General features: G+C 40.3%; 1 protein-coding gene across 1 annotated transcript in view; it reads right to left on the bottom strand.

Moving 5' to 3' along the window:
* The window catches only part of itchb (itchy E3 ubiquitin protein ligase b), a 26867-nt gene extending 1416 nt beyond the window's left edge, over nt 1–25451 (bottom strand). Inside the window, exons 1-24 of the mRNA XM_086028693.1 lie at nt 25295–25451; nt 22427–22517; nt 21539–21680; nt 18692–18816; nt 18418–18552; nt 17898–17943; nt 17629–17810; nt 14363–14603; nt 13856–13951; nt 13412–13586; nt 13242–13305; nt 12566–12650; nt 12239–12367; nt 10701–10773; nt 10035–10106; nt 9569–9657; nt 8563–8722; nt 8345–8478; nt 6211–6351; nt 5803–5923; nt 5452–5556; nt 3665–3761; nt 3330–3402; nt 1–1687 (exon numbers count right to left, since the gene is read on the bottom strand). The exon at nt 1–1687 is cut by the window's left edge and continues 1416 nt beyond it. Of these exons, the coding sequence (XP_085884819.1) occupies nt 1588–1687; nt 3330–3402; nt 3665–3761; nt 5452–5556; nt 5803–5923; nt 6211–6351; nt 8345–8478; nt 8563–8722; nt 9569–9657; nt 10035–10106; nt 10701–10773; nt 12239–12367; nt 12566–12650; nt 13242–13305; nt 13412–13586; nt 13856–13951; nt 14363–14603; nt 17629–17810; nt 17898–17943; nt 18418–18552; nt 18692–18816; nt 21539–21680; nt 22427–22496 (2655 nt within the window). The 5' untranslated portion in view covers nt 22497–22517; nt 25295–25451 and the 3' untranslated portion in view covers nt 1–1587. The remainder of the gene's footprint in view (nt 1688–3329; nt 3403–3664; nt 3762–5451; nt 5557–5802; nt 5924–6210; nt 6352–8344; nt 8479–8562; nt 8723–9568; nt 9658–10034; nt 10107–10700; nt 10774–12238; nt 12368–12565; nt 12651–13241; nt 13306–13411; nt 13587–13855; nt 13952–14362; nt 14604–17628; nt 17811–17897; nt 17944–18417; nt 18553–18691; nt 18817–21538; nt 21681–22426; nt 22518–25294) is intronic.
* Nucleotides 25452–26424: the final 973 nt, after the last annotated feature.

Genomic DNA, 26424 nt, shown 5'->3' on the forward strand with positions numbered 1-26424 from the left:
CTGTACAACTCAAATATAAAAATAAACTAAATTTGATGATTTCCATTTTTTTTTTTAAGGGCGAAAAGTTCGGCCTTTCGGGAGGGATTCAGAGTCGAGCCGCTGCTCCTCCATTTAACATACATTTGATAGTGAATGTTTCATTGTGAACTGCCACAACCCCAGTTAGCGAGGGTGAACCACATTATCTCATTTCATTTTGCCTCCCACTCGAAAACATTTTTCCTTCAGTCGAGGGGTACAAGTTACAGGTCAAGTTAATGATGGAAAATCTACATCTTGGTCTCATATTTTTTCATCACAAACAGATAGCATTTGAAAAGGGCTGTGGAGATTATATTCACTGTATCTATTTGCTAACTCTTGATATTGTTAGAAATTAAATAATTGACCCCGAACAAGATGACAACACAGCATGATTTTTGTTCCTATACTATTATTTCCCACTCAGTGTAGTTAACACATTTTCAAGAACACTGTTAGAATTTTTTATTTATGTTGAGTCACAAACAACACTTATTTGGTGTCTAATGAAGAGCACATCTTCAAAAATGAAGACATAGACACTGCCTATTATTTCACACTAGTAGTGGTAGTTGCTTCCGTAAAGTTTATAAAAATAAAGTGGAAAACATTACACTATTAATTAACTAATTAATGAGATCTTTTGAATAAGGAATTTGGAGGGGGGTGCAAATCTCAAATTATTTTTCACCCATTTACGTAGCCTGTTTTAAAGCAGGAAGTATTTAAGCGAGCAAAATAGAACAAAACAACTCAATTTGGCTTGACTTTCATGTTGGTGTTTCTCCATCTCTGAATACTTATCTTCTTAAGGACACACCATTGGGGTCATGTATTTCACAAAAAAACAATACCGCAAATAATGACAAATTGATATCAGTGAAGACCTTTTTCCCCCAGTCATACAATGCCTAACCCGCGGTCCTATAAAACTAGGACTCTTTTTCAATGCAGCCATTGCAGTTAGCCTCGAACAAGAAAAATACTATGGTCACAATCATGGAGCCATTCAGGGCTGATTCTCACGGTTTCTCTCCCAAATAAGTGCCGTAAGCACCACAGTTTTCTTTAATGTGCAGCATCCTTTTGTTGTTTCTTCCTTCTTCCTAAAGGCATGAGCCAAAGCTAATCAAGTCTTGTTAGCTTGAGAGATGCAGGTGAGAAAAGCGACAATCATTATGGTGGATGTTGATTAAGAGCCAACAATACAATCGCCTTAATTTAGGTAACCCAGAAAACTTGACATAGCAATGACTAGTTTGACTAATAAAGCGACTAGACAAGACTTCAATGCTGTCTCCCGGTCGCTGCTGACCTTAAAACGGTCAGAAGATGGGGTCCCATGCATAATATGGCGCTCATTCTGAAGTCCAGGATCAATTTGGGTGATTTTGGTTTCAATAGATTACCGATTAAAAGCTTTCCTTTGGAGGTGGATGCAATAAATATGCCAGCACGGGGCGTGGACTCCCACAAATAAAATGAACAGAAGGCTCCACAATTTCAACCCTGCGGTCTCGATCCCAGTACCTGGCGCTTCAGCGCCACAGCCCGTTCGAAACGTCACTCCTGTCCAAAGCCTTCGGTCTCCTCAATGGCAAACATCAGCTTCTCCTTCAGCTGCTCGTAGCTCTTGTAAGGTGGCAAATCCAATCTGTTGAAACTGTGCAAAGTACAGCAGAAAGAACAAAAACTAAATTTCTGCCTCATTAGGACCTCAACATGTGCCTTGTGCCTGTCTGTAGCACCACCATCGACAAAACAGACTATTTACACATTTACTGTATATGTCTTTTAAAATAATTTTCCCTATTCAGGTGAAGAAAGCACAGATCCGCTCAGACTGACGGCAAAAAATCTTCACATGTAAACACAACAAAGGTTTTCCCTTTTACAAATTACAGCATTTGCCTGCAAACAGCGGGACCGAGCTTTGTATTTTGTAATAACTCACTATAATCATTGTTTTATTATATTTTGTTTTTTGGAAAGTTTGTCTTGTTTCTATAATCTTCATGAGTTGAGTCAGTCCGTCATGTTATTTTAACTGCGCTTCCGTCAGTAAACATCAAAGTCAGTCTGTCATCAATCCGGGGAAAAAAAGGTACAAAGATGAAAAATCCATCCATCCATTATCTGAACCGATTTGAATAAAATAGTAAATGGAGTGCACTATGTACATCATAATGTGGTGGCTTGCTGCTCAAGCAGCTGTAACCCTAATGCACACGTTTTTCCTTAAAGTTTTGCTTACCTTAACCAGACTCACGTGGCACATTGTTGCCAAAGGTACAATTCTGGTGGATTAAAATGCTTCCAAACCAAAATAAAGCACAAATTACAATAAATGAATGTTTTTGTTTTTTTTAATTCGTCCCATTCTTCTTAATCTTCTTCATCATCATCTTCTGTCTTTTAGCGGTTGGCAAACAACCTTTGGTGCATTACTGCCACCTTGGGAAATGGAATGTGGGCCTGAAAAATACTGTTTATCAAACTCCAAACCTCACTCCTTCCAAAAATAAAAATAGAAATGTAAAATTTAACTCACAAGAACTTCTCTGTAAAACTGTCTTTGTTCGTCAAAGTTACTGGTAGTATTTTACTTCTGGTACTATTCTTCTTAGATAAGCTGTTTGGATGAAGGTTGGACAGCCTGGGAAACTAATGATTCTCTTTGGTGCATACCGCCACCTGCTGTACACATAGAGTCACTGCAGTCTGGGTCGCGTTTCCGTCTCTCTTCATCAAAACGGGCTTCCGTCAATCATGGACTGTGAGGTCCTTTCGGACTTGACATTGGTAGTTATGATTACACAAACAAGAGAAAATCCACTTCCATCTATGCTTAGTCCGACAATTTTTTCAAGTTTCCTGTCTATCGTCAGCAAAACGGGCATCCATCATAGACAGACCGATTAGTCGGTCAGACGGAATGCCCACCTCTGATAATTGACAAGTGTATGAAATGCTGCCTCCGTGGGTGAAGATGCTTTTTTTGTCTGTATGGACAGTCACAATGCCGTAGCTATGGGGCAGGGTTACCAATTGCTCACTTGTATGAGATAGGGCCGCCCCCTAAAACGAGCCAAGTTCACCACGACAAGAAATGTGTGTCAAGTCTAACAGACATGGTATCAACACACATGGGAGCTTTTTTAGATTGCGCGAAAATAAAAGCATAATGCATTTCTTTAACGGTATGCTATCTAGTCAGATTTTTTTCCAGTTTCGTATTTTCTGCTCTAGCCCCTCAATATCTTCGCTCCTGAAATAACTTCAGCGCCTTGACTCAGTGAACTCACCATGTGTGACTTCTGGGAAGCCAGTTTTCCTTTCCCACCTTCTCAATGCAGAACTTCTGGGGACCGTTGCTTCCTGTAAAATGAGGTATGCGGTAGGGTGAGGTATTTTATAGGCTTATTCAAAAGGTAATCTATGTGGCTTATTTAAAATAAGCAATTTACCTCCTCATGTTCAAATGAAGCCTTCCTAATGTCACTTAAAACACAAAACAACTATTTTGCTAGCCTTTCCCTCAAAAAGTCTGACCTGTCTAATTAAGCCACTGTTGGCAAAGGCGCCCACTTGTGGAAAGCTCCGCTCAGCCCAACTTCAAAAATACAAATAAAAATATTACCCATGAGGTCAGCAAAGCCTCCGACAGGCAGACGACAGGTACCAGTGACAAATTGTAGCAGCCGCATTCTCTTCTCATTGTCCATCTCTTTTATAAACTGCAGGGAAAACAAACAAATCATTATTTTACCAATAAAGTTGCATTGATAGTATTATTACGATAGTATTAGGTACCTTTGTATATTTTAATGAGATCCAATACAAGCGCTGTAAAAAGTACTCTGCCTTTCATAAGTGCTCAGCTTTCATCAACATCAGAGAGGGATTCACAAAATGTTTATTATTAATATTTTGGGGTTGTGTTGCTCTATATGGGAGGCAAACAATTAGAAGCAACTCAATAGAGTGCAGTGCAGCTTTAAACCGCTGCACCCTAAAACCACAATTATGAAGTTTTTAAATGAATAACTGACAAAACTGAACATTTTTGTAAAGGCAGAGAATATTTGATAGAGCCTTTGAATCGGATCTCATAAGATGTAACGTTTATGAATACACCAAAGCACAAGCGGAACATATACAGGGTTTTTCCTGTATTCAAAATTCAGAGGCGGCCGCCTCCAGCTAATTGTGTGCCCACCTCCAGCCAGAGAGATTGATATTGCTCAGCACAGTGTGATAGATGTCCCTCTGCGACAACAACGTATTTTAACTGCAGTTGCAGCGTTTGCCACTATGAAGACGCTAAACCAGGCCTGCCCAACCCACCACTCGTGAGCTGCATGCTGCTCTTTGCCCAGTTTCATGCGGCTCTTAAAGCCCACCACAGAATGGAGCGTTGCTGCGCGTCCTCGGACGACAGCAAATCCCATTGGCTCGAAACACATTCTACTTTACACCGGCGCCAGAATGTGTTTCCGATAGGAAAGGAGCTGGCAAGTGATTTGCTGCTATTTTGGTGGACTTATTGGTGGAGTCATGGCATGAGCACAATGGAAGGAGCCTTGATAAATAAAGTGCATTTACAGTATCAACACTGAAAGATACATCTTGTCTGCGCTTGATTGTCCTTTTTAGAATGAGAAAAGACTGTGCTTTCCCTTGTATCAATGAAAGATACATCGTGTAAACCAGTGGGAAAAGGCTCACTTTTAACTTCCTGGTCGGCTGCTACGTCGGCACCTCCAAATATGGGCACGCGCTGTTGCGCGATTTTAAAGGGCTTGTCCAAGTGTAGCAATTAAACACTTGCACTTTGATGCAAATGAGATGGAGGGTAAAAAACGTTGAGTGGCGTGGCCTAAGTTCACTTTCAAAATGGGAGGGGAAAAAAAAAAATACAAATATGAAGCTCAACAGAGGACATGTTTTAACAGTTTTGATTGACGGTAATGGCAACCACACTTAAAAAAATATATAGCTACACCAGCACAAATACACAGCAAAGCCAGCATATCTTGTGAGCTCATAAGATTGTCTATTTTATGTGCGCCCATATGTATAATGTGGCTCTTTACAGTAACACTTTAAAAAATGTGTCTCTATTGTTAATAAATGAATGTTTTAATGTGGTAATAGTCATTCTTATTTGAACTCTTGACTTAAATTATCTTCCGTAAAAGAAAGCAAGTAAATTGAATTTACAGAATACATGCACATCATGGTGCATGGTCAGGATGGACCACCTCTGCCTCAATCTGAGCCAGGAAAAACCCTGTTATACAACATGAATATGATGCCTTGTGTGTATCAATTTCATCTTCCTAGCATAACCAGTACAAGGCACACTTCATAAAGACGAAAAGAGAACCGTTCTGTTCAGAAACTCTTTATAGTTTGGATGCTGACCTGCCAGAACCACATGATCTGCTTGCTGCCGCGAGCATAGTGTCTATAGATAGTATGTCTTTGCCAGTCTGCAAGGTCAATCTCCTGCATGCCACAAAGCATCACCTGAAAGGACAAAAAATGTCATGTGTAAAAAATACTTATAGTAAAATCAAGAGCGGAGAACCTTTTTCCTGAGACGCCGTATTGAATTTCTGAAAAAAAATATGATACAGTAACTGAACAAATACCTATCATATTGTCACCATTGTTTCTGTTTTAAATTACAGTTGCCAAAATGTTTTTTGTGTTTACAATTCCAATGTAATTGTATTGTGTAAATAGTGCAGGTTTCTGTATGGGTGGCCATACTTCCAGCTCTTTGGCATCAAAATACTGCAGGTACTGCTGTGGGAGGACCTCATTGAAGCCCTCAAAAAACGCCTGGGTCTGCTCTTCCACTCCTCGAGACAGCCTCCACTCTGCTACCAGCCTGCACATCACACAAAACAGAGTGATTTGAACCATGTTTAGTGTCCTATTCTTGTGTAACCTGACTCATTTTGACTGAACGATGTCAGAGACCCTTTATTAGGACACCTAGTAACTGTTTGAAATGCATAATATTTCTCTTATCCGGACAGAAACAACAATTTCATTGGTGAAACTTCCCACCCCTGGCTGGCATTCCCTTTTAAACAAGTACCGCCCCAGTCTCTGTTGCAGCTCTGGTTCTACATCGGAAGGCAGAATTCAGCATCACAATCCATTAACGCCCACCTGATGTACTCCTCCTTGTTCTCCTCTGTAACTTGTATCTCTCCTCCGCCAGGTTTCAGGTCGTGCGTAGTGATTTCCCCTAAGATTTCCTTGTCAACACAAAAGAACATTTCCAGGCCGCACTCTTCGATGTTGTTGTCCCTATGAGGCAGTAAGGACAATCATGACACAGACCAAGAAATTTGTGGTGCTTGATAAAACTATTATGGAACCCTGTTGAGCATGGGAAATATGTTCTATATGGTGGAAATCTGTGGAGACATTATATATTTTCTAACGGTTGTATCCCTCCCACACACTTTAAATCAAGCATGCCTAGCTCTGGTCCTGCAACACACCTAATTCAAATGATGAGCTCATCAGCAAGCTATAAAGCAGCTTGATAATACTTTGGCAAGGTACTTTAAATATATTAAAAACACTTAAAACCTACTACATGCACTTTTTTAAACACATGCTACAATTACGACTACTAGCACCATTACTACTACTACTACAACAACTACTGTACAACTACGAGCACTTGCTATTGTAGTGTACATACTGTAGGGTTTGTGTGTAAGATACACACGTGCCTTTAACCCATTAAGCCCGGGAGCGCATAACTGCGTTTCTACCACTATAGCCAGAAGCGCTGTTGCGTCTTTCTACCTTTCAAATCGGGGGAGCGGATACGTCACCGTCCTTTTTTTTATCCAATTCTCCGTCTTTTAGCCAACTTAATGTATCAGAATATACACGTGACGGCATCGCGAGACAGCGGAGGATGTCGTGGAGTTTTTTCGAGCCGTAGGTAGGCTAATGGCAGACGCCGTCGATCGCCGGGAGCTCTGATTAAATTAAGTAACGGCAGTGATATATAGACGACGTGCACGACCAGTGGGACCAGTCGAACGTGATATGATATGGTTTGTAGACAACTATGATATTGACGTCTTTGTAACAGAATAGAGGATGGTAATTACCAGTCGATTTTTGTTAAAGTTGTGCTTCTCTTGCACGGACACGTTATTTTTACATCTTCGATTGAAACAGTAAATAATAATAAATTCTGCCTGTGTGAAAGCCACATGTCTACGCTCTTTAATTCTTTTGGAATTATGTTTCTGTCTGCTACAGGCGCTGAGATATTAATCATTTTGTAAGTGTTGAATTTCTGGGAGAACTTCAGGTTTTCAAGGGTAATTCCAAAGGCGACCTTAGGTTTTGGGGAGCTGTTGAGAAAGGGGCTTTTAGGCCTTAATGGGTTAAGGCCTAAATATGGTGGCGTGTGAAGTCAGCGCGTCTGCGAGCGTCTGAGTGTGAGTTGTAGCTGAGAGCAGCTCCTGCGTGAGTGTGAGTGTGTTTATGTGTCACTGTTCTTCCAGCATTCAATAAATCACCATAATCAGTGACTGAGGCTCTCCTTTCCCACATGCAAAAACATTACAGTCGGGCTGCAACTTTTAATTATTGGACAAGTTTAAATTAAACTAGGTCTCAAAACGATTAATCCAAAATGAATATCAATTAATTTGATAATTTGTAAATTCGTAATTTCAGCTCTACATAACAGTAAGCAGAGCTGGGCATTCGTCTATGCTTTAGTCCGTCTATGAGTTCCCGTCTATATTTCAGACCCACCCGGTCGGTCCGAGTCAGCCAAACGGCATCGAGAACGAATTTTACCGGTACCACGTCACACGCAGGTGCCCCACCCCTGACACGTAACCAAACAAATAAAAAATTAAACAGTGTTGTATACCTTTCGGTTTCACAGATGCAATGACTTGTGACCCATTTTGTTTTTAGTTCACCGATCACCACGCTGTGCGTGTGTCTGTTGTTTTTATTTGATTTTTTTTTTTTTATTTGGAGGCGTGTCTGCTCGTGTGGTGCCTGCGTGTGACGTGAAAATGATATTCTTGACGCCGATTGGCTGTCACCAACGAGTGACGGAGTGGGGTGGACCATGTGGGTCGGCCAGAAATAACGATGCCCAGATCTGACAGTAATTAGGCATACTATAAAACCCCATAAAAAAAGATAACTTAAAAATCTACGATATGGTAGGGGTGCAAATGATGAACGGCAATATACCATGATACTGTACACATACATCATCAACACGAAACAATGAGTGCTCAGAACTTACTTGATCCAAATGAGGGAGTTGTAGAATTCTGGGTCAACTGACTCTAGGTCTTTGAGGGCCAAAGGCTTGTTCAAGATGCGCTTGTAAAATGGCAGTGAGAAACCCGTGTCTATGAACTTGCTGTGGAAAAGCGCCTAAAAATGATAGAAGTGAAGTTTGATTGGAATTTTTCTGTCATCTTTGCTGGGTATTCTGGTTCGTGCAGCACAATGACTAACCATGGCAATGAAGCGGCCAATGAACTTGAAATATTTAAGGTGATCAGGATTTATGTAGGAGGCGGGGTTTATCTGAAGACAGTAGTTTTCTTTTCCAGCATATTCAAAAAGGCAGTACATGGGGTTCAACACTTCATGCGATAACAGGAAGAACCATTCCCTGGAAGAGGACAAATGAAAAAAAAGAAGCATTAATTCAATCTGTGGTGATAAACACATCTTAAAATATAAAGAACCAGCTTACCTGTGGCTTATTTATCATGCTCAAGCTGATTGCAAAGTGAACTTATCTAAAACAGTTTTCTCCTGTGATCAAGCATGGTCAGACAGTTGGCAGAATAGTGTAAATAGGTAGCAAGGAGTGTTAATCATTTCGAAATTGAATATAAAGCAGTGAGTTGTGTGTTACAAAATTACAAATCAACACAAAGCACTGTTTTTAGTTTTGCAAACCCTGTGTGAGGTTTTGTGATAAATAGTTTTAGAGATTGTGCTACAATAATCACTGTTAGATTTTAAGCATTCAGAAAAAAACTAATTCAGTCAAGACGTTCTGGTAAACTCCTTCTCGAGTTAAGTGTGTCTCAGTACACACGGTTTATTCATACACATGTTCTCCTGCTTACGCTGATGTCTTTTTTTACATGCTTGCTTGTACACTTTCAAGGTGTGGTGATTCTTCCGTCCAGATTTGACACACCCACCATGCATAAAGTGGAAATGTGTGCGCAAACGCCAAAGAGGCGTGATCCGGTGAAGTCTAAGGGTGGCTCTAATTTCCGGATCGTGGCGTTTCCATGAGGCATTTGAATTCCATAGAGATCCATTTTCCTTGCTTAACATGTCATAATACAATATGTAGATGTTGGGCAGTTGGTTAGCATTCTGGGCCGTGGAGGGGCATCACATTCTGAATCACTCACATGGGAGAATGTGGCCCCATTTACTCACATTGTTTTAATGCTCTAAAAACAAGTGTGTCCACTCGTTTCTGTTTCCTACTTGCCTGGCAACACCTCCGTAGTCGAGGCCTTCTTCTCCAGGGAAGATGATCCACAGTCTTCTTCGCAAATCTTGAGCATTGAAGCTCATTATCTAAAATGTTAGATTTCCGCATTAATAAGTGGAATTGTTGCAGTCACAACAGCATACAGTACATCTGCTGTACTTGTATTTAGACATGATGTATGTTCCTACAAAGTCTAAACAGTCAAAAACAGACAATTCATTAATTTATGAATATTTCTTTGTGCTACTGGTTCTGCCAAGGCTTAGGCTACATTTACACTATGTTTCCAGCGGCCACAGCAGCAACAGTGGAACCATGACATAGACTTTGACAGTTATGACAACAATTTCATACAGTACACCTACCATATATTGGCAAAGAATTACATTTACATTACTATTGCATTTTACAACAACACAACACAGCAGCTTCTCTGCCATTAAATGGACGCAGGTAGCCTTACCTGCTGGAAGGAATCCTCAAAAAGAGTTTTCCGTGACACATTAATCTTGATGTGTTGAGGCATCGCCAATTGCTAAAGAGGAAGGGAAAAATATCAAACATCAAATCCTGGTTATTGGAATGTGCAGTGCTATGCGTTTTTTTTTTTTTTTGCTTTAATTTTAAAATACTTTGAGGAATAGGAAGTCAAACTAAAAGTAATTTTGCCACCATTTTTCTAGCAAACAAGAATTATATGGAATTAATTACTTAACTACTTGCAATCTTTGAAAACTGTGTTTCAAATCATGCAAATTACTCTGTGGTGACCCCTGATGGGACAAGCCAAAAAGTCTCAACAGTTTAGTGCAAGCTTTGCGAGCATTTAAACCCATTTTAATTTGATGGGGCTCCAGGTTTTTTTTTTGTTAAATGTTGAGAAATTGAGAAAGAACCTTTATGACAGACAGATTTACAGATACATTTGTCAGTGTATCTGTAAAGGTGTACAATATGTCAATGATACATAATAGGTAGGTTCAGCTATTTATTGAGTGCTGTTCTATTTTTAATGCAGGCTTCTGTAAAACAGGAAGCTCTCACAATAAAAACACATCTATGTCAAAAGGTCATAATAACTTGCTTAACTATATAACTTGTCATAATAAAATGCTGTTCTGATTCTTACCTGGCACCAAAATCTGAAGTATTGTACTTTGGCTTTGAAGTCCCTGACATAGGTGATCTGAGGTCCATTTTCACTGGAAACAAGATAAGGACTACTTAATATGTGCAAGGGATGTGAATAGGTGAAACTTATGCTTCTCTATATGTCACATTCATTTAATTGTCACATCCAGATGCCAGTTCACGAATCCTGTTTTTTGGACAAGTGGAACCAGAATACTCAGTGTCGTGTGACACTTTGACACTGCAGTTATGACAATGAGTCATCTGAGGTGTTTCCTCTGAGTGAATGTCAATAATAAAACAGATATAAGTTCCTTATGATAATATGACATAGAGAGCAGAGCTGTAGTGCTTGAATCCGACCTTGACACTGTTTTTGGTTGTCTCAGACTTAACACGGACTCCTTGGCATTTGACTCAAGACTTGTCTCGGACTCGCGAAATATTTTCATCAACTCAACCGAGTCCAACTTTGTTTTAATTTCTGAAAATTAACATCCTCTTTCAACAGAAAATTTTTCATGTTATCAAACAATCCATTTGATTGGTTAACCTTAACCTTACCGCGATCGCCAAAACACGCGGTTTTAGGCAGGCAGTCGTGTGCCAACAGCGAGTTCATACAATTTGGTTTTACCAGCCATTGAAAACTGGCTTAACAAAACTAACAAACATGACACAACCTACAGATTCTGTAAGAAAACAATTTCGGACAAACACGGCACCACTCCGAACTTTGTTCAACACTTGCAGGGGAACCACGAACAGAGGTAACTGTTTTTGTTGTTTATCTGCACACTCGGTTAATAAAGCAAAGGGTTCCATGCCATCTAAGAAAAGTGGTGAGCATAATGAAATGTCTCAAATATTGTGGTTGTAAAAATAGTACTTTTCTGACTTAATGTTTATTACTCTTGCTCTCATCCGGACTTGGACTCTTGAGGAATCTGACTTGACTTGCACCTTTGTGACTCGGACCTTTGTGACTCGAACGTCACTTGGATTCGATAAAGGTGGACTACAGGCCCTGGTAGAGCGTTCTACAAAAAAGGTTACAGTGACACATACTACAACAAACACGGCAGAACTCAATACCAGAGGTGGGCATCGTCTATCCATCACTAAGTTTCCGTCTGTATTTCCAGCCGACCAACGTGGTCCCACTCGTCCCTCATCAGCGACAGCCAATTGGCGTCAAGAACATCATTTTTACGTCACACGCAAAATCGGCGACGTGGTACCGGTAAGTCCGTTTTCGACGCCATTTGGCTGACTTGGACTCACCGGGCGGGCCTGAAATATAGACGAGAACTCACAGACGGACTAAAGCACTGACGAATGCCCACCTCTGCTCAATACATTTCAGGATAACACTTTTTTTTTTTTCTTCTTTTTTTTGCTGCAGTGATCTTACTCAAGGAAAATGATCTGCCTGGAAATACTCCAAGATGTGATTTAAACAGAACAAAGTCCCAAACAAATTGTAGATTAGAATAAGCAAACATATCACAGTTTTGTAACTGTCAGAGGACGTACAGTGAGGATTTTCCAGTGCGTGGGTCAATGTAGGTGGTAGTTCTCCTGTTGTGGTCTACAAAATAGGGAATACCATCTACGGTAAACCTCATCTCCCATCCTTCTGGAAGTGGTTTGTCGTTCAACAACCTAAAATGATAAGATAAAGTAAAGCTAGTGAGTATTCCAGGCTGTGTCACACAGACACCGTGGCAATGAAAAAACAAAATCAAAAAAAGAATGACAAGAGTAACAGCAATAGTTACACAGGCACATTTGAATTGAAAATAAATTATTAGGAATAGCAGCAAAAATGTTAACACTGGAATAACAAAGACAAAAACTAACCCTTGTGACCGTGGGTCTTCCCACTGCGTCGACCGTGTAGGATGGTGCACAAAATACACTCTTCCATTGCTGTCTGTTCTCTTCTCTAAACAGAAAAACACAAATCAATTGACACAATAAGACAACAAAAAGAATGACAGTTTCACTGTAAGATTTGTGCAATGTACATTTAAAATGTTCTAATAATGTTCCTGCTGCTCTGTACGCCATACATTGTACAGACTGATATTTGTGCGGTAAAAAGTTCATCATGAATGCAATATGACATCTGTGAATTCTCTTGAACTTCTGATCTGAAGTTTTTCCCATACCACATTTAACTGTAAAATTGGTTGTACAAGTCACACTAAACCTGAAATTTCACTTGAAAGCTAAATATAAGTACATTATTTGGATTTTTCATTTTACTTGAATGTTTGGTTCAGTAATGCTCCGGAAAAATAACAATCACAGAGCTAAAAATTCAGAGCTCTTTTTTTTTTTTTCCCCGAACACACAATTCTAGTCAGAAAGGGCACAGGGTACTTTAAGGCTGAGCTGTAAGAAGTTCCAACAGGAAACAACAACATGTAAATCAAACCTCATAGATTCTACTGTCGAGTACTCGAATTATACTGTGGATAACGTTATCATTACTGTGTGCTTGTTAATCAACAAAGGAGTACAGAGATCTTACCCCATCCATTCGGCAAAGGTCCAAGAGGATCATACTCCTTATTTTGTGAGGCTGCCCCCTGGTCCTGTGACAATATAAGAATAGTCATTAAAAACAAGTAACATTTGACAACACTGGGCGACTAAAGTCACTAAAGAAGCCATATCATTTTTTATAGTATCACATCTCACCCCGATTATAAACCTCTGGTTGAACTGTTGCATGGCACCCTGCAACTGGCTGCGCTGGTGCTGCCACTGCTCATAGTTGCGCACAGTTTCCACTGTGGGACGCTGCCACGTGGTGGTCCGCGTAATGTGGTCGACAAAGTAAACGCGACCCATCTGGTCAACGCGACGTTCCCAGCTAAAGACAAAGTCGACAAGGGACCAAACACTTATCATGCACCAAGCAAACGACAGTCTCTATTTGATGCAGGCCTGAACAAAATAGTAAAATTAGGAAGCTCAAAGCAGAAGACCTTAATCCACAGACAACCGTGTGTAGAATCACTGAGCAACAATGGCAAAAATGGTTTAAAGTCTGATGAGTTTTTGCTCTGACAGAAAACAACAACAACAAATCTCAGAAAGTTTGAAAAAGATGCGATTAAAATTGTATGAAGGTGTTCTTACCCTGGCGGTAAGGGATCAGGGCGCTCCCATGTCGTTCTCTTTTCTACATGGTCAACAAAATACAACCTGCCGTTCTGATCGACCCTCTGCTCCCACCTAGAAAGAAACACAGGGAAACAAGACATTAGATCAGGGGTCACCGAGCTTTTTAAAACGAAATGCTTTTATACACACTTCTGAAATAAGACATTTGCTGGAAATACCTCAAATTATATACAATTAATGATGTATTGTTCATCTGTGTGAAGACAATGATCATGTTAATGATTTTGCATTGTTGACAATGAATTGAGCATTGTTGTGATATCGGCAGTTCACTTTCACTGGTGAGCGTCCTCAAGTGAATAATTAGTGAACTAATGTAACTTCTTTTCTGATGATCCACCAATTTGCACAAAAGAAATTACTTTTTAGTACTAACGGCAACTTGCATTTCCACATTCAGACAAGCTGATGAACATTGTATTTAAAAATCCAACCATTCAAATAGAACAATACGGATCTTACCCTGGAGGCAAAGGTCCAGAGTTGACTGCAGGGACTCTGGATGAAACAGCAGGGCCGATGCTGGTCGTTGGCTGTCTGGTTGCTGGAGGTCCAGAGGTAGATGCTACAGATGAAGTGTTCCTGTCTGAACCCCTCGAAGGACTGCAGTCTGGGGCTGCTAGGACAGTAGTGCGCACAGGTGTCTCTGAACCCGACTGACCATTGCTGCTTTCAGCCAGTGTCGAGCTATTGCTGGAGGATGCTACACAGAAACAGTTGGACAATGTTACTTGGTTTTCAGATTTGTAACAGTCATAACTTTGAAATTAGAGAAGCCTCTTTGTGTAATAGTTGACTAAATTATACAACTGCTTTTTTCAACCTCTTAACAAAAGGTATGAGGGTCACACTGCAGACAAAAATAACTCATAAGACTCATTTGGTTGTAGATAATCACAATGATTACCACTGGGCTTCTTCAAATGTGTAGGACACTAAAAGGACATTTCAAGCATATAAAATGCGAACTTTTTTCTGAAATTTGACCGCTGTTTTGCACACAGAAATAATTCATAAAAAATGGACAAAAATGATTCCGGTGTATCCTTCTGAGGGAGTCACCCTATTAAATGCGCATGCGAAACCAGAGACCAGACAATTTATTAAAGTGAAAGTCAACCCAAACATATCTTTTTTGAAGAATATGTTCTATGCAGGCCCACTAGTTGAAACAAGGCATTTTGATAAATATTGCGTTTGTGGAACAAGAGTAAATCAACCCGTTTTAGCCATCTCTAGGGGTAGACATTTTGTCACTTGTGGAGACTAAAAATGACATCACAGTTGCTCAGGGCTCAGGTAATGACCAACCACAGCTCACCCTGGGGGGGCGCGGTGCGATGCTGAGGGGGGCGCGTGTGACCCTGGGGAACATGCTTTTTTTCCGCCGTACTGCAATAACGTGTAATTGCACATCCACTCCAGCAGTTGGCAGTGGCGCTCTAATTGCCCGTTGTGCGCAACGAGTATTAACTCCACGGTGTAGGTTTGTTTTGCAAGGAGCTGGCGATGTGAAGTGCAGTAAACAAACCCTTAGACAACGTGAAGACATTTTTAACAGGGATGAAAAAAAAGGCGGAGAGAAACAAAGATAGTGATTCAAAAGAAAGTCACCCGAAAGCAAAGGCGCGCAAATATGACAAAGCATTATGTAGCGCTTGGCTTCACTGTGATTACAGTGGGAGGCAACGAAAGACCGGTGTGTTTGCTGTGTCTAAAAATGCTGGCAGCGGACAGCATGAAGCCAAATAAATTAAGGTGCTGTTGCTGCACCGAAGACCAAGTACAGGTCCCGGCTAAACATTGAGCAGGAGCTGAGAGTTGCAGTATCATGCTTCAAACATCGCTTTGAGAAGCTGTGCGCTGCAAAACGTGCTCATTGTAGCCATTCATTTTGGCTTCCTCATTTTGATAAAAAAAAAAAAAAAAATCAGCACAAATTGTTTTATTCATTTTTGTTTTGTAGGTTAAAGTGTTTTACATATTGTGCTCCTGAGTTAATGTTGCTGAAGTTAATTTGAATTTGTTATTTATTGATTTTGTTTCATTTTCAGCAGCAAATGGTGCAATAAGTCTGTCAAAAATGTTTAGATCTTAAACAATGATATTATTATTTTTTTGAATTTCAGGCAAATTGATGCACTTAAAATGTTTTGGGTCGGTTAAAAAGGGGTGGATTTTGCTGCTTAACTCATATTCCACAAACACAATGTTAATCAGAATGCCATGTTTCAACTAGTGGGCCTGCTGGGAACACATTCTTGAAAAAAAAGTATTTGGGTTGATTTCATCTTTAAGCTTTGTAAAAGATGTTTCATTTTTAATGCCATTTCTAATCATTTTAATGGGGAAAATTGATTGATACACATCAATGAGGAGCTTGGTCACAGAACAAATTAAACTGCTACATCAAGATACCAATGCACTACATATGGTAAAGTTGCCACGAAAAATATTGTTTTAAAAGAGGTGATGATGCAACAACAGAAACAACAAGGAAGTGGAATAAATCACCCTTGGGGAAATGCGCAGAAGGAACAGATTACCGTAATAAAAATAATGAGTTCACTAACCACAGGCCTTCACCTCCTATTAACTTCTCTAAATTCGAAAAATCACGACCAACCATTGCCAAAATTCATATGCACATCTCTTCAAAATCAGAAAATATCAAAAGTTTGGCCCAAATATTTTGGATTTTATGGATGTGAGGCTGCTTCCTCATCAGAGAAAACTATAGAAAGAATCATTAATGTTCATAGAATCCCAAATAGTAGGATGGCCATTATGATATTTTCAAACTTTGAAGTGGGCATGAGTAGAAATGTGAAAAGGAATTTTGGTTATGATTGGTCAAAGTTTCAAGAAATTAGGCAACGTTAAGCTTTTTATATGCCACAGTGAGTGGAGAGAGTCCAATGAGGCACCCTCATACGTAATCCATAGCCCTCGTACCAAGATGCTGATATTTGCGGAATGAGGTGTCCGATTACCAAGCTCGAGGAGCCGCACGGATGTTAGAGGCAGCACGGCAATCGAAGCCAAAAAGAAAGAAGCTATTGCTCCGGACGGGGACCGCAATCCGCCCTGGCTAAAGTAAGCCCTTTCAGTCCCAACTCTGACAAAACACTTCAGCTTTTAAGTCTGAGTCATTGAAATGATCGCTGCAAATTCCACTCCTCTGCCTTGCTCCGTCTAATTTGATTGATTTTGCTTAATTCTTCAACTTTCAATGGAAAATAAAACCCAGTAACCAAAGAAACAATAGCAATCGGCTCCCTCGTTCGTGCATTGACGTCATCAGGTTGATGCATTTTGGGGCGAAATGTGGGCGTTTTAAAATCTGCTAAAAAAAAACCCACCAGAAAACAAACTTAAAATCTTCACAAAGACAACCAAGCTTTTTTGAGGCAGATTTTTTTTTTTTTACCACAGACATCATTTTTAAATTCAGAACTAAAAATAAGTCCCAATGTTCACCCCATAAGAGTCCCTTTAAGATTTTAGATGTGTCAGGTGCATCAGCACAATGTCATTTATTTCCCCTGCTCATTCTTCATTAAAATAAAGAACGTTTTATCATTTCTCATGTTTCATACCCTGGTCCCAGCATGCAGAAATACCCTTTCATACAGGTGAGATCCCCCCCCGATTTCCGTGTCGGTGGCGTTTATACAGAACAGTGGCATGAAAAAGCCACTCAAAATTGAACTTGATAAATGACCGACCTGGTGAAGAGGAGGGTCTGCACGGGGTTGGAGGAGGAGGTCTGGAGGGTCTGGGTGGACGCAGAGGCCGCGCGCTCCCTGTCGACACCAGGGGAGATCCAGAGGTGGTCCCTGACCTTCGACCCCGGGGAGATGAGCGGTGCTCTACACTGTCTACAGCAGGGGAACTGTCTCGGCTGTGTCTATAAGTGCAGGGATCAATAAAGTCCAAATTAAACTGAAACTTAATATGTGGAACTCTCAACAAAAAAGTGAAGCATTCTCCTTACCTTGGGGTATGTTCGCCATTAGGACGAGATTCTCCATTTGATAGATCTAAAGACCAGTAAAGGTATTATCGACAAAGAGTTGATGAACATACAAAATACTTGACAAAAAGTTCCAACAACATCCATTCACTTAAGCCTAATAAATTCATACGCTAGCCAAATATTAAGTTAGAGCATATGACGTCTGAAAGATTAGTATTAGTAGTCATTTTTAATGTGCAAAAAGCAAATGGGATTTCTGATTTCACAATTTTTGCATGAAAATAAATTCGTTTGCAATGCATCTGACAGTTAAATTTTTTTTAAAAACCTGTTGCCTCATTCACCTACCGATGACAAAGCATTAGGAGCAACTGGGGGTTCAGTATCTTGCTCAACGAAACTTCGACATGGTCACAATGGCCGGGGATCGAACCCCCAACCTCTGGGATGGGAGACGACCATTCTACTACTGCGCCATGTTGCCCCAACATTTCCTCAAGTAATCATTCATGTTCTTGTGACAACCACACCGACTCACTCTGATGGTCGACTTCGGCCTTGGCGAACATTTCTGGGTCAACCGTCATACCGTCCAGGCAGACAGAAAGGTCACCCACCACATCCGTCTGGTCTCTGTCTGTACACAGCTGTATGGTCTGCACCACGTCAGAGACTAGTTGAAGGTGAATAGGGATATACATGCACATCAGTCTGGTTGCAAGTTGTTATATAACCCAATTTAAATCCTACGCATCATTTTAAACTCAATCAACCAGGAGATGCTGTGGAAGCCAACGTTAGCTGACACTCACTTTTCATGTTGTTAGACTTGAGAGTGGCACTGATGTCCAACTTGGCCATGCCTAGCAGGATGTCCGATTTCAGGGTTTGGTGGCTCCACACTCGAAACACCAGTTTGCTGAAGGGAGTCACAATCCTGTCAAAAACAAAAACACAGCAACTCTCCTTCAATGAATTTCATAGAGCACTTTCCAGCTGAATCAATCAACAGAAATCTGGTCATTGTCAATAACACTTTGCCATAGGGGTGGGCGATATATATCGTCATCGATATCATCGTCAATCTTGCTTTCATGATGTGCAATTTTACATTATCGAGTATTAATACTGCCTCGAAAAGGAGAACGACTCAGTTGATGGCTGCAAAGTATCAGGAAATCCTCATTTGGCAAATTACTGTGCATTGACTGAAGAGGAGGAGGAAGTGATAATCATTGGCCAAATCAGCGGGCAGAATCCAGTCACGTGACTCTGTTAGCAATGCAGCCGAGCTGTTTCATATATGTAGTGGTGTCCAGCGGGTAATCATTGCAAGGCGCAAGCTCACGTCCCTCGTCTGGGAACGGTTTGGTGTTGACTAGACTGACGTCGGTGGGAATAACATTGTTAGATGTGCCAAAACGGTCACCGTGAAGAGCAATTCTGTTCCACCACGAGCCATATGGATTCTGAGGTAAACTTGGCGACCGCCCCAGCACGCTAAAACAAAAGCGAAGTAAACACACACAAACGCACACACACTCAGGAAACCCTCGCCAAGTTGAGCCAACAAACACAAATGCACACACGTCAGCGAGCAAGTCAAACGTGACAGTCTGGATGTTCGATATTTGCTTAACATTCAATTTACACGCTTTTAGTCCGCATCATAATTAGCTTGTATTCCAGAGGCATGTTGCACAAACTCTACGACGGCTTATTAGTGTGACACCAGGATACACCCAAATAAGGAATAAAGTCACAAGTCTACATATTACAGTGATGAATGAGTGGAAAAAAGCACTATTTTGTAAACTGGGTTTTGTTATTCAACTTTAATCCGAATATGGTGGCCAATGTATGAGAATGGGTGTTGTCATGGCGACGTCTTTTTCTCTCGCTGGGTGACACTAATACGCCGTCACACAAATCACCTTATATCAAATACGTTTTTTTTTTTCATTCTGATTGCTGGAGTAAACACCTTTTTCCTCATTCTGATTGCTCTAGAAGTTAGTTGGCAGTGGTTCATCAGTACTTACTGTAGCTCAAAATGCCAATATATATGTCATATCATTATGGAATAATAGGAGACATTTAAATGACAAACATTCCCAAAAATCAATGCAAGTCTATACATAATTTTTAGTTCTTCATTGTTAAATATTGCCGTAGAATACCGTTGTTTCGCAGAAGCTGTGTTAAGCAATTTAAAATATAACAAGAGCTATTGTTCACAAATGCTGCCAATCCATAATTGTTCTGTGAACCAAGTGCAGATTTAAAATATTTTTTGTAGAATATCATCAAATTATCATTATCGAGTTTTTGGAAAAAACAGATTTTATTTTTATTTTTTTTTTAGCCCATATCGTCCACCAATACTCTGCCAAACTTACTTACTGGTATACAATTTTAATTATAAAGTTACAAGTACAGTAATATGTTGAGCCTATACCTCATTTTCCCAGGTCACAATCCAACAAAAAAATGTTATGTCATTGTTAAGGCCATACTTACAAATTTGCATTTTGCAAGTACAAAGCACATGTTACTCTGCAACACACAAGCTACTCACTGTAGTTTGTGTGAGCAGCAAAACCATTGTGTTGTTCTGAAAGCAAACAATGGCGTTGAGAACCTATTCAGGGTGCTGACATAAGCAAGCCACCAGCTCACGTTGTCATAATCCCCTATATTTTGTACAAAAATAAAGAGGATGTTGTCAAACCTCAATGTTGCATGGAGGTGATTATTCCCAGTCGATCATAGAATACAACTAAAGTCACATGACCACAATGTAAATGCAGCCATTGGTGCATTTAGCTCAACTCCGTAGCTCTTTTTGCTAGCACAATGAATATATATTTAAGAATGTCAGAACCTTTTGTAAACAAAGGATTTGATTTGGATTTTCCTGTGACCTGAGTCTGTTTGTGATGTTTAACAAGAATGCGCATGAGTTAGTTTGACTGCTATCTTAGGGTTCTGGTTAGCTTCCATTATGCTTGTCTCACTTTTGATCAGTGAACATGTGCGGATGTTCTGTTGTAATATTTTACATTACATTAGTTTTGTTTTAGACTTGAGAGACATTCAATGTTAAATGTTTGAGGTGGACCAGCAACGCGATGTTTATTCTCCTAATTCAACATTAAAGTCAACAGTATTTTTAAAAAAGTTTTATACTTCAAGATATTTGACTGGTGAGCTTCATCTTATATTTTTAAAATACTCCATAATATTCAATATTTTATAATTGCAACAGCGTTGATCAGCATATCTTTGGATGTTTCACCATATTCTAGTACACTTCACAAGTTTGACAATGACAACAAAATGAATAAAATGGTTGTTTAGGGACACGTGTACTCAGGTTACACTACATCATATAAATACACTTGTTACATAACTGTAACCCCTGTAAGCACAGTCTAAAGTGTGAGCTTGACCGAATGCAGGAAAGGAGTGTTAAAGTATCTTAAGGACATAGAACAGGAGATTGCTGACATTCACAACATCGCAGTGACTAATATTTGGATGAAATGTTCATCAATGCTTAGTAAATTGACTTTTAACTATGCGCTATTTCCAGGCATCACAACAGTACTAAGCCTTGCATTTGTATTCCTCTGAACACACATCCTTCCTTAACTTACACCGTGAGTGGCTGCTTCCATTTGGGACTGTGAGTGTTGTTGCATTTCTCTGTTTTCCTGGACTGGCCATCAACAGTAACTTCCACGTAAGGACTGGGACCAAACCAGTTCTTCTTGTTCTCTTTGAGTTTTGCTGATAGCACTGAAACAAGAAGGTAGAGAGCATGAGGCAGACCAGAAGATAGTAAGACACAAGATAAAACTCTTGTCACTAAGAAACCGGTAACGCACAAAAATATTGTTGGGCTCGTGTATTTAAATTTAGAACTGAGTGAGCTCTGGATTAGATGACTTGGCAGTACCCTCGCTCGCTAATTCATAAAGGCATGTTACGAGACATTTTTAATGACCGTTTCCTTACAGGACACGACTGTAAACATAAGACATAATACATTTAAAATGCCACAATAACTCATGACAGAATGACACTCCAAGTACAATGCTTACCATCATTTCTCGAGCATAATACACACTCGAATATAATATGTCCACCCCTCCCAAACTCACATTTCAAAAGCTGATTTTTCATTGTACTCATGTATTATGCAATCCTCCAATTTGCTTTTTTTTTTTTTTTTTTTGCAGGGGTGTTCCTTAAATTTAAATGGCCATATTGACATTTTAAATTGAATGTTATTTATTTTAATGAGAAAGAGTATTTGTTAATAAAATGGAGACAATGTTCTGTTTATCTTTTTTGGGGGGGGGCTGATCTGAAAAAACATCCGTGACTCAAATCGGCGATCTAAACAGAACTATGCATTTTTTGATCCATCTCTTTGTAAAAAAAAAAAAAAAAAGTGCCTTATACGCGAGAAATCAATTTAAAAATCCCTAAAAAAGTAGAAATGAGAGTTGAATATACAAAAGTAAACAAATACGACTTACCAGTAATTTGTAGCTGTGCCTTCATAGGGTAACCATTGGAACTGCCTGCTTTGGTGACTTCACTTGCCATGACATAGAGCTGGAATGAAGCCTGCAGCCCAGACAACAAACCAAACCATTAGTGCAACTTTGGAGTTGTTTTTGTTAAGTCTCCCCCTAAACAGTAAGGAGTCCTGGCTAGTCCACAAGTATTTTAGACCCCTGAATGTGGTGATCTGTCGTGACTGGACAGCTTCTGAATAAACCTTTGATTCAGTTACAGATTTGGTCTGTGCTTAGTCAATAATTTATTGGAATTGCTCACTTTGACACCTCATATGATATGCGACTGTATATGAGAGCATTTGCTCCGTATTAAACCCCAATTACAAGTTTTTGACAAAGATTTAACTACCATAGCACAACATCCAAGCACAGGCCAGTTAACAAGCCAAAAATCAAGACATTAACTGCTTCATATTAAAAGGAGTCAAAAATCATTTAGTTTGGGGTTCTTATAGCCCCTATCTCACAAAGGGGCGAACAATTGCGACTGTTCGCAAAGGTAGCAAAATGCACGTTCACGTCAATGGCGCAAGTGTTTGCCAACAGTGCTTTTTCTTGTTGCAAGGAAAATTTGAAAATGTTCAAAATTCCCTTGCGACAAGAAAAGTACCGGTGAACATCTGGCGACCGTTTGGCGAACACTTGCAACCTTGAACAAACCTTGACAAACCCTGACGAGACCGCAACATTCGCAATTGTTCACTGCTCAGTAGGATAGGGGCTTAAGTGGCTTCATCCAAGGTTCCATGTTTTCCCACAGCCATTGTCATTCAAATCAAACCAAGCTATTTTTTTTTTCATAAATAACAAACAGATTCATTCACAGACATTCTCATGTGAGAAGGAAAATCTTGCAAAACCCCTCGAGATTTAACGAGACTTCGGCGTAAACAAACATGGCGGATTTAGAGGCAGCAGGGGTATCCGATCACGCCTTGACGGTGGCGCTAGTTAGTGAATTATTTTTAGTGGGAAAAAGTGACACAAAAACAAAAGACGTTGGGCTCCGCGCTTCCTCGCCGCCCCGTCACCTCGCTTTCTGATTAGCTGCACGTCACTGTTAACCGGCTGCATGCTCGTTTGTCCTCGGGGCACACCAAACACGGTGCGAAGTCGGGCCAAAACAATCCAACATGTTGAATATCCCCGATTTGAGGTCGGACCTACTGCCGAGTGGCCGAGATCAGTCTGAGCTCACCACACACAGAAGGTTTATCTGCAAAGATCATCTTTGGAGCCATTATGAGAGTCGGCCCCAACCTACAATTGTCGGGAGGGGGGATTCGGGGCTAAAATCGGGACGATAATCCTGCCGTGTGAACCGGGTTTAAGAGAAGATTGTATGATATTGAAATAGCAGAAATGGACCACAAAATTGACATGATCTGTGTTTTTGTTTACATCTGTATTTGGTATTGTTTCATGTTATTTCTTGTCTTCTTCTTGTGTCCCTTTTCCTGTATGTCTTGTTAGTTTCTTGTGTCCGGCTGTTCTCGTCAGCCCGGTCCCTTTTGTCTACCAATCAGCTCTCAGCCATTTGTGTCTTGTCCAGGTCTTTCTCGTTGTCTTTTGGTACCCTATTTTCTTTGTTTCTCTGTCTTTGTTTGCTGCTTCTGGGCCTGTCACAAGTCATGTGTCCTCATTCTCTTCTTGATACTTGTGGTTGTCAGTGTTTTGTTTAATGGTGTTTCTTTGAGTTTTGATTATATTTGGGAACGAATGTGTTGCTTTAGTATGTAGATTTTTCCCAGTATCCTTGGTAGTGTCTGTTTTTATTTTTTATTAATAAATTGTTTTTGTTCAGTACACCCTGCACTCCTGCTTCCTTGCCTTTGGGTCCAAATCTTGTTTCCTCACTTCACCTACTGTATTTTTTTAAAATATTATATTGCCTGAGCTCGAACTCAGGAGGAACATGAGTGTACAGTATTGCATTTACAGAAGTGTATTAAATAACAAAACTGACATTTAATGAAGGCTCACACTGAGGTTTCAGTCACAAAAATCCACATTTGGTAAATCAACATCATATACTCCAAATAAGTCACGTTGAAAAAGTGACTTTTTTTATATCGGACCAGCAGTAACAACCCTGATCAGATAACCTTGTCAAGTAAAACAAATGGCTCTAGATGCATAAACAATGCCTTTACTTAGTTTAACTTATATTTATGATCTCAAGAGTGACTGTAAATAAACTATACTCGTTCCACAGGCGGTTTCGGTTTATCAGACAGTCCCTGTTATTTAAATTACATTCGTTTCGCAACAAATATCAAAAGGTGTCATTAATCGACTGTAAATAAATTTAAGGTTGCTGTTAAGGGTGCGGTGTGCTCATTCGACTCCATATGAATACGCGCAGCTAAGAGGAGCTAACAAGGCTCGCATTCATACTGAATAACCGTGAAAATCTGATCAGCAATTATAATTAATCTTCGTCAGATCTTTGGCATGCTGCGAGAACAAGCTTTAGTCTACCTTAAAACGATCTAGTCCGACTAGCATTGTATAAGGAGCTAACACCGTATTAAGCCTCGGTTCGTTACTTCCCGGAGCGATGAGGAAGTGCACCGATAAACAACCCGTGAAATATGTACTCTTCTGGTATGCCCGTCGCGCGTTGAAAAACATGTTGAACGTCAGCTGCTGCTCAGCCTCTGCCTACCACCACCAGCACAACACAGCACAGCCCAGCTAGCTGATAGCCTGCTAGCCCGTGTCATCATTATGGCAGAAACCGAAACCGTGGCAGAAAGTCCACGGCTGTTCATGGATAACTTTCACGCGTGAAATCGATGACACTTGGTTTCGCTCTCTTACCCGCACTCCAGAAGAGACTCGGGAAACAAAGTGACAACGGGGTAGAAAAGTCCCAGCCCTTATTCAGCAGGCTGTTTTGGTAGCGGGCTCACTTCAGGAGAGCACAAACTTCGACCATCTTCCCAAACTCATGTCACGTGACTGGCACTTTAGGCGGAGCATGCGCCTTAACGCTGTGATTGGACGGTGGTTGCAAGCGGACGAAACACTGTCGGAAACATAGAAAATATAAGGAATTATTTTTCCATCATATTATTTGTAAATTTGAATTTCCTTATCCCTCTGATCCCTGCATTTATATCTACAGTCGACCGCACTGCTTACAGTACACTTCGTTTAAGTTTTAGTGCTTGCATCCAATCAGATTTCGCCTGAGTTGCAATGCAGATATTTTGCCTACAGCATAAACAGTGCAGGCACTTGCGGTTTATGTCTATATTAATGTTCTCATCTGTAATTGCATTCTTAATTGAAATTGTATTTTGTACTTCTCATGCCAAGGAATTATATTGTTAAAATATTTTATTTAACATTTTCCCGTCATTCGTCAACCGTGAGCAAAATGGGCGTCTGTCATAGGCGGATAGATAATGGTCCGTCACATAGGCGGAATGCACAGTTCTGATTATAATAATTATTATTACGACTGGTAATATTATCTCGGGAAGGAATCATCACCTCCTAGGCTAGCTGTCCGTGAACCAATTTTTTAAAAAAATTTAAAAATAGACAGATTAAGCATAGTTGGAAGGCCATGTATTTCATCTATCTTTCGTCTGTAGTCCGTCTTTAGTCTATTTTTCGTGGCGAGGCTTCGATGGCCGCAGCGAGCGTGGCGAGGAACAGTAGTGAGTTGTTGTTGCTAGGGGGATAGATCTGAGTGAGGGACCAGGCTGTGAACAGGCTTCCATGGTGCAGAGAATCACTGTGGCCCAATCCCAATACCCACATTTGCACCCTTGTGCCTCTCACAAGTGTACAAATGTGTAGGGCAGGTGTAGGAGAATCCGGTTCCTCGAGAGCCACATCTTGCCTTTTTTGGAGCTTTCCCTATACTTCAACACACCTGACTCAAATTATCAGGATCGTTTCAGACTTCTATCGAGCATGCTGATGAGTTGACCATTTTA

Source organism: Filicampus tigris, chromosome 1, assembly GCF_054856515.1.
Source record: "Filicampus tigris isolate MCC_2025a chromosome 1, RoL_Ftig_1.0, whole genome shotgun sequence".
NCBI classification, from domain to species: domain Eukaryota; kingdom Metazoa; phylum Chordata; class Actinopteri; order Syngnathiformes; family Syngnathidae; genus Filicampus; species Filicampus tigris.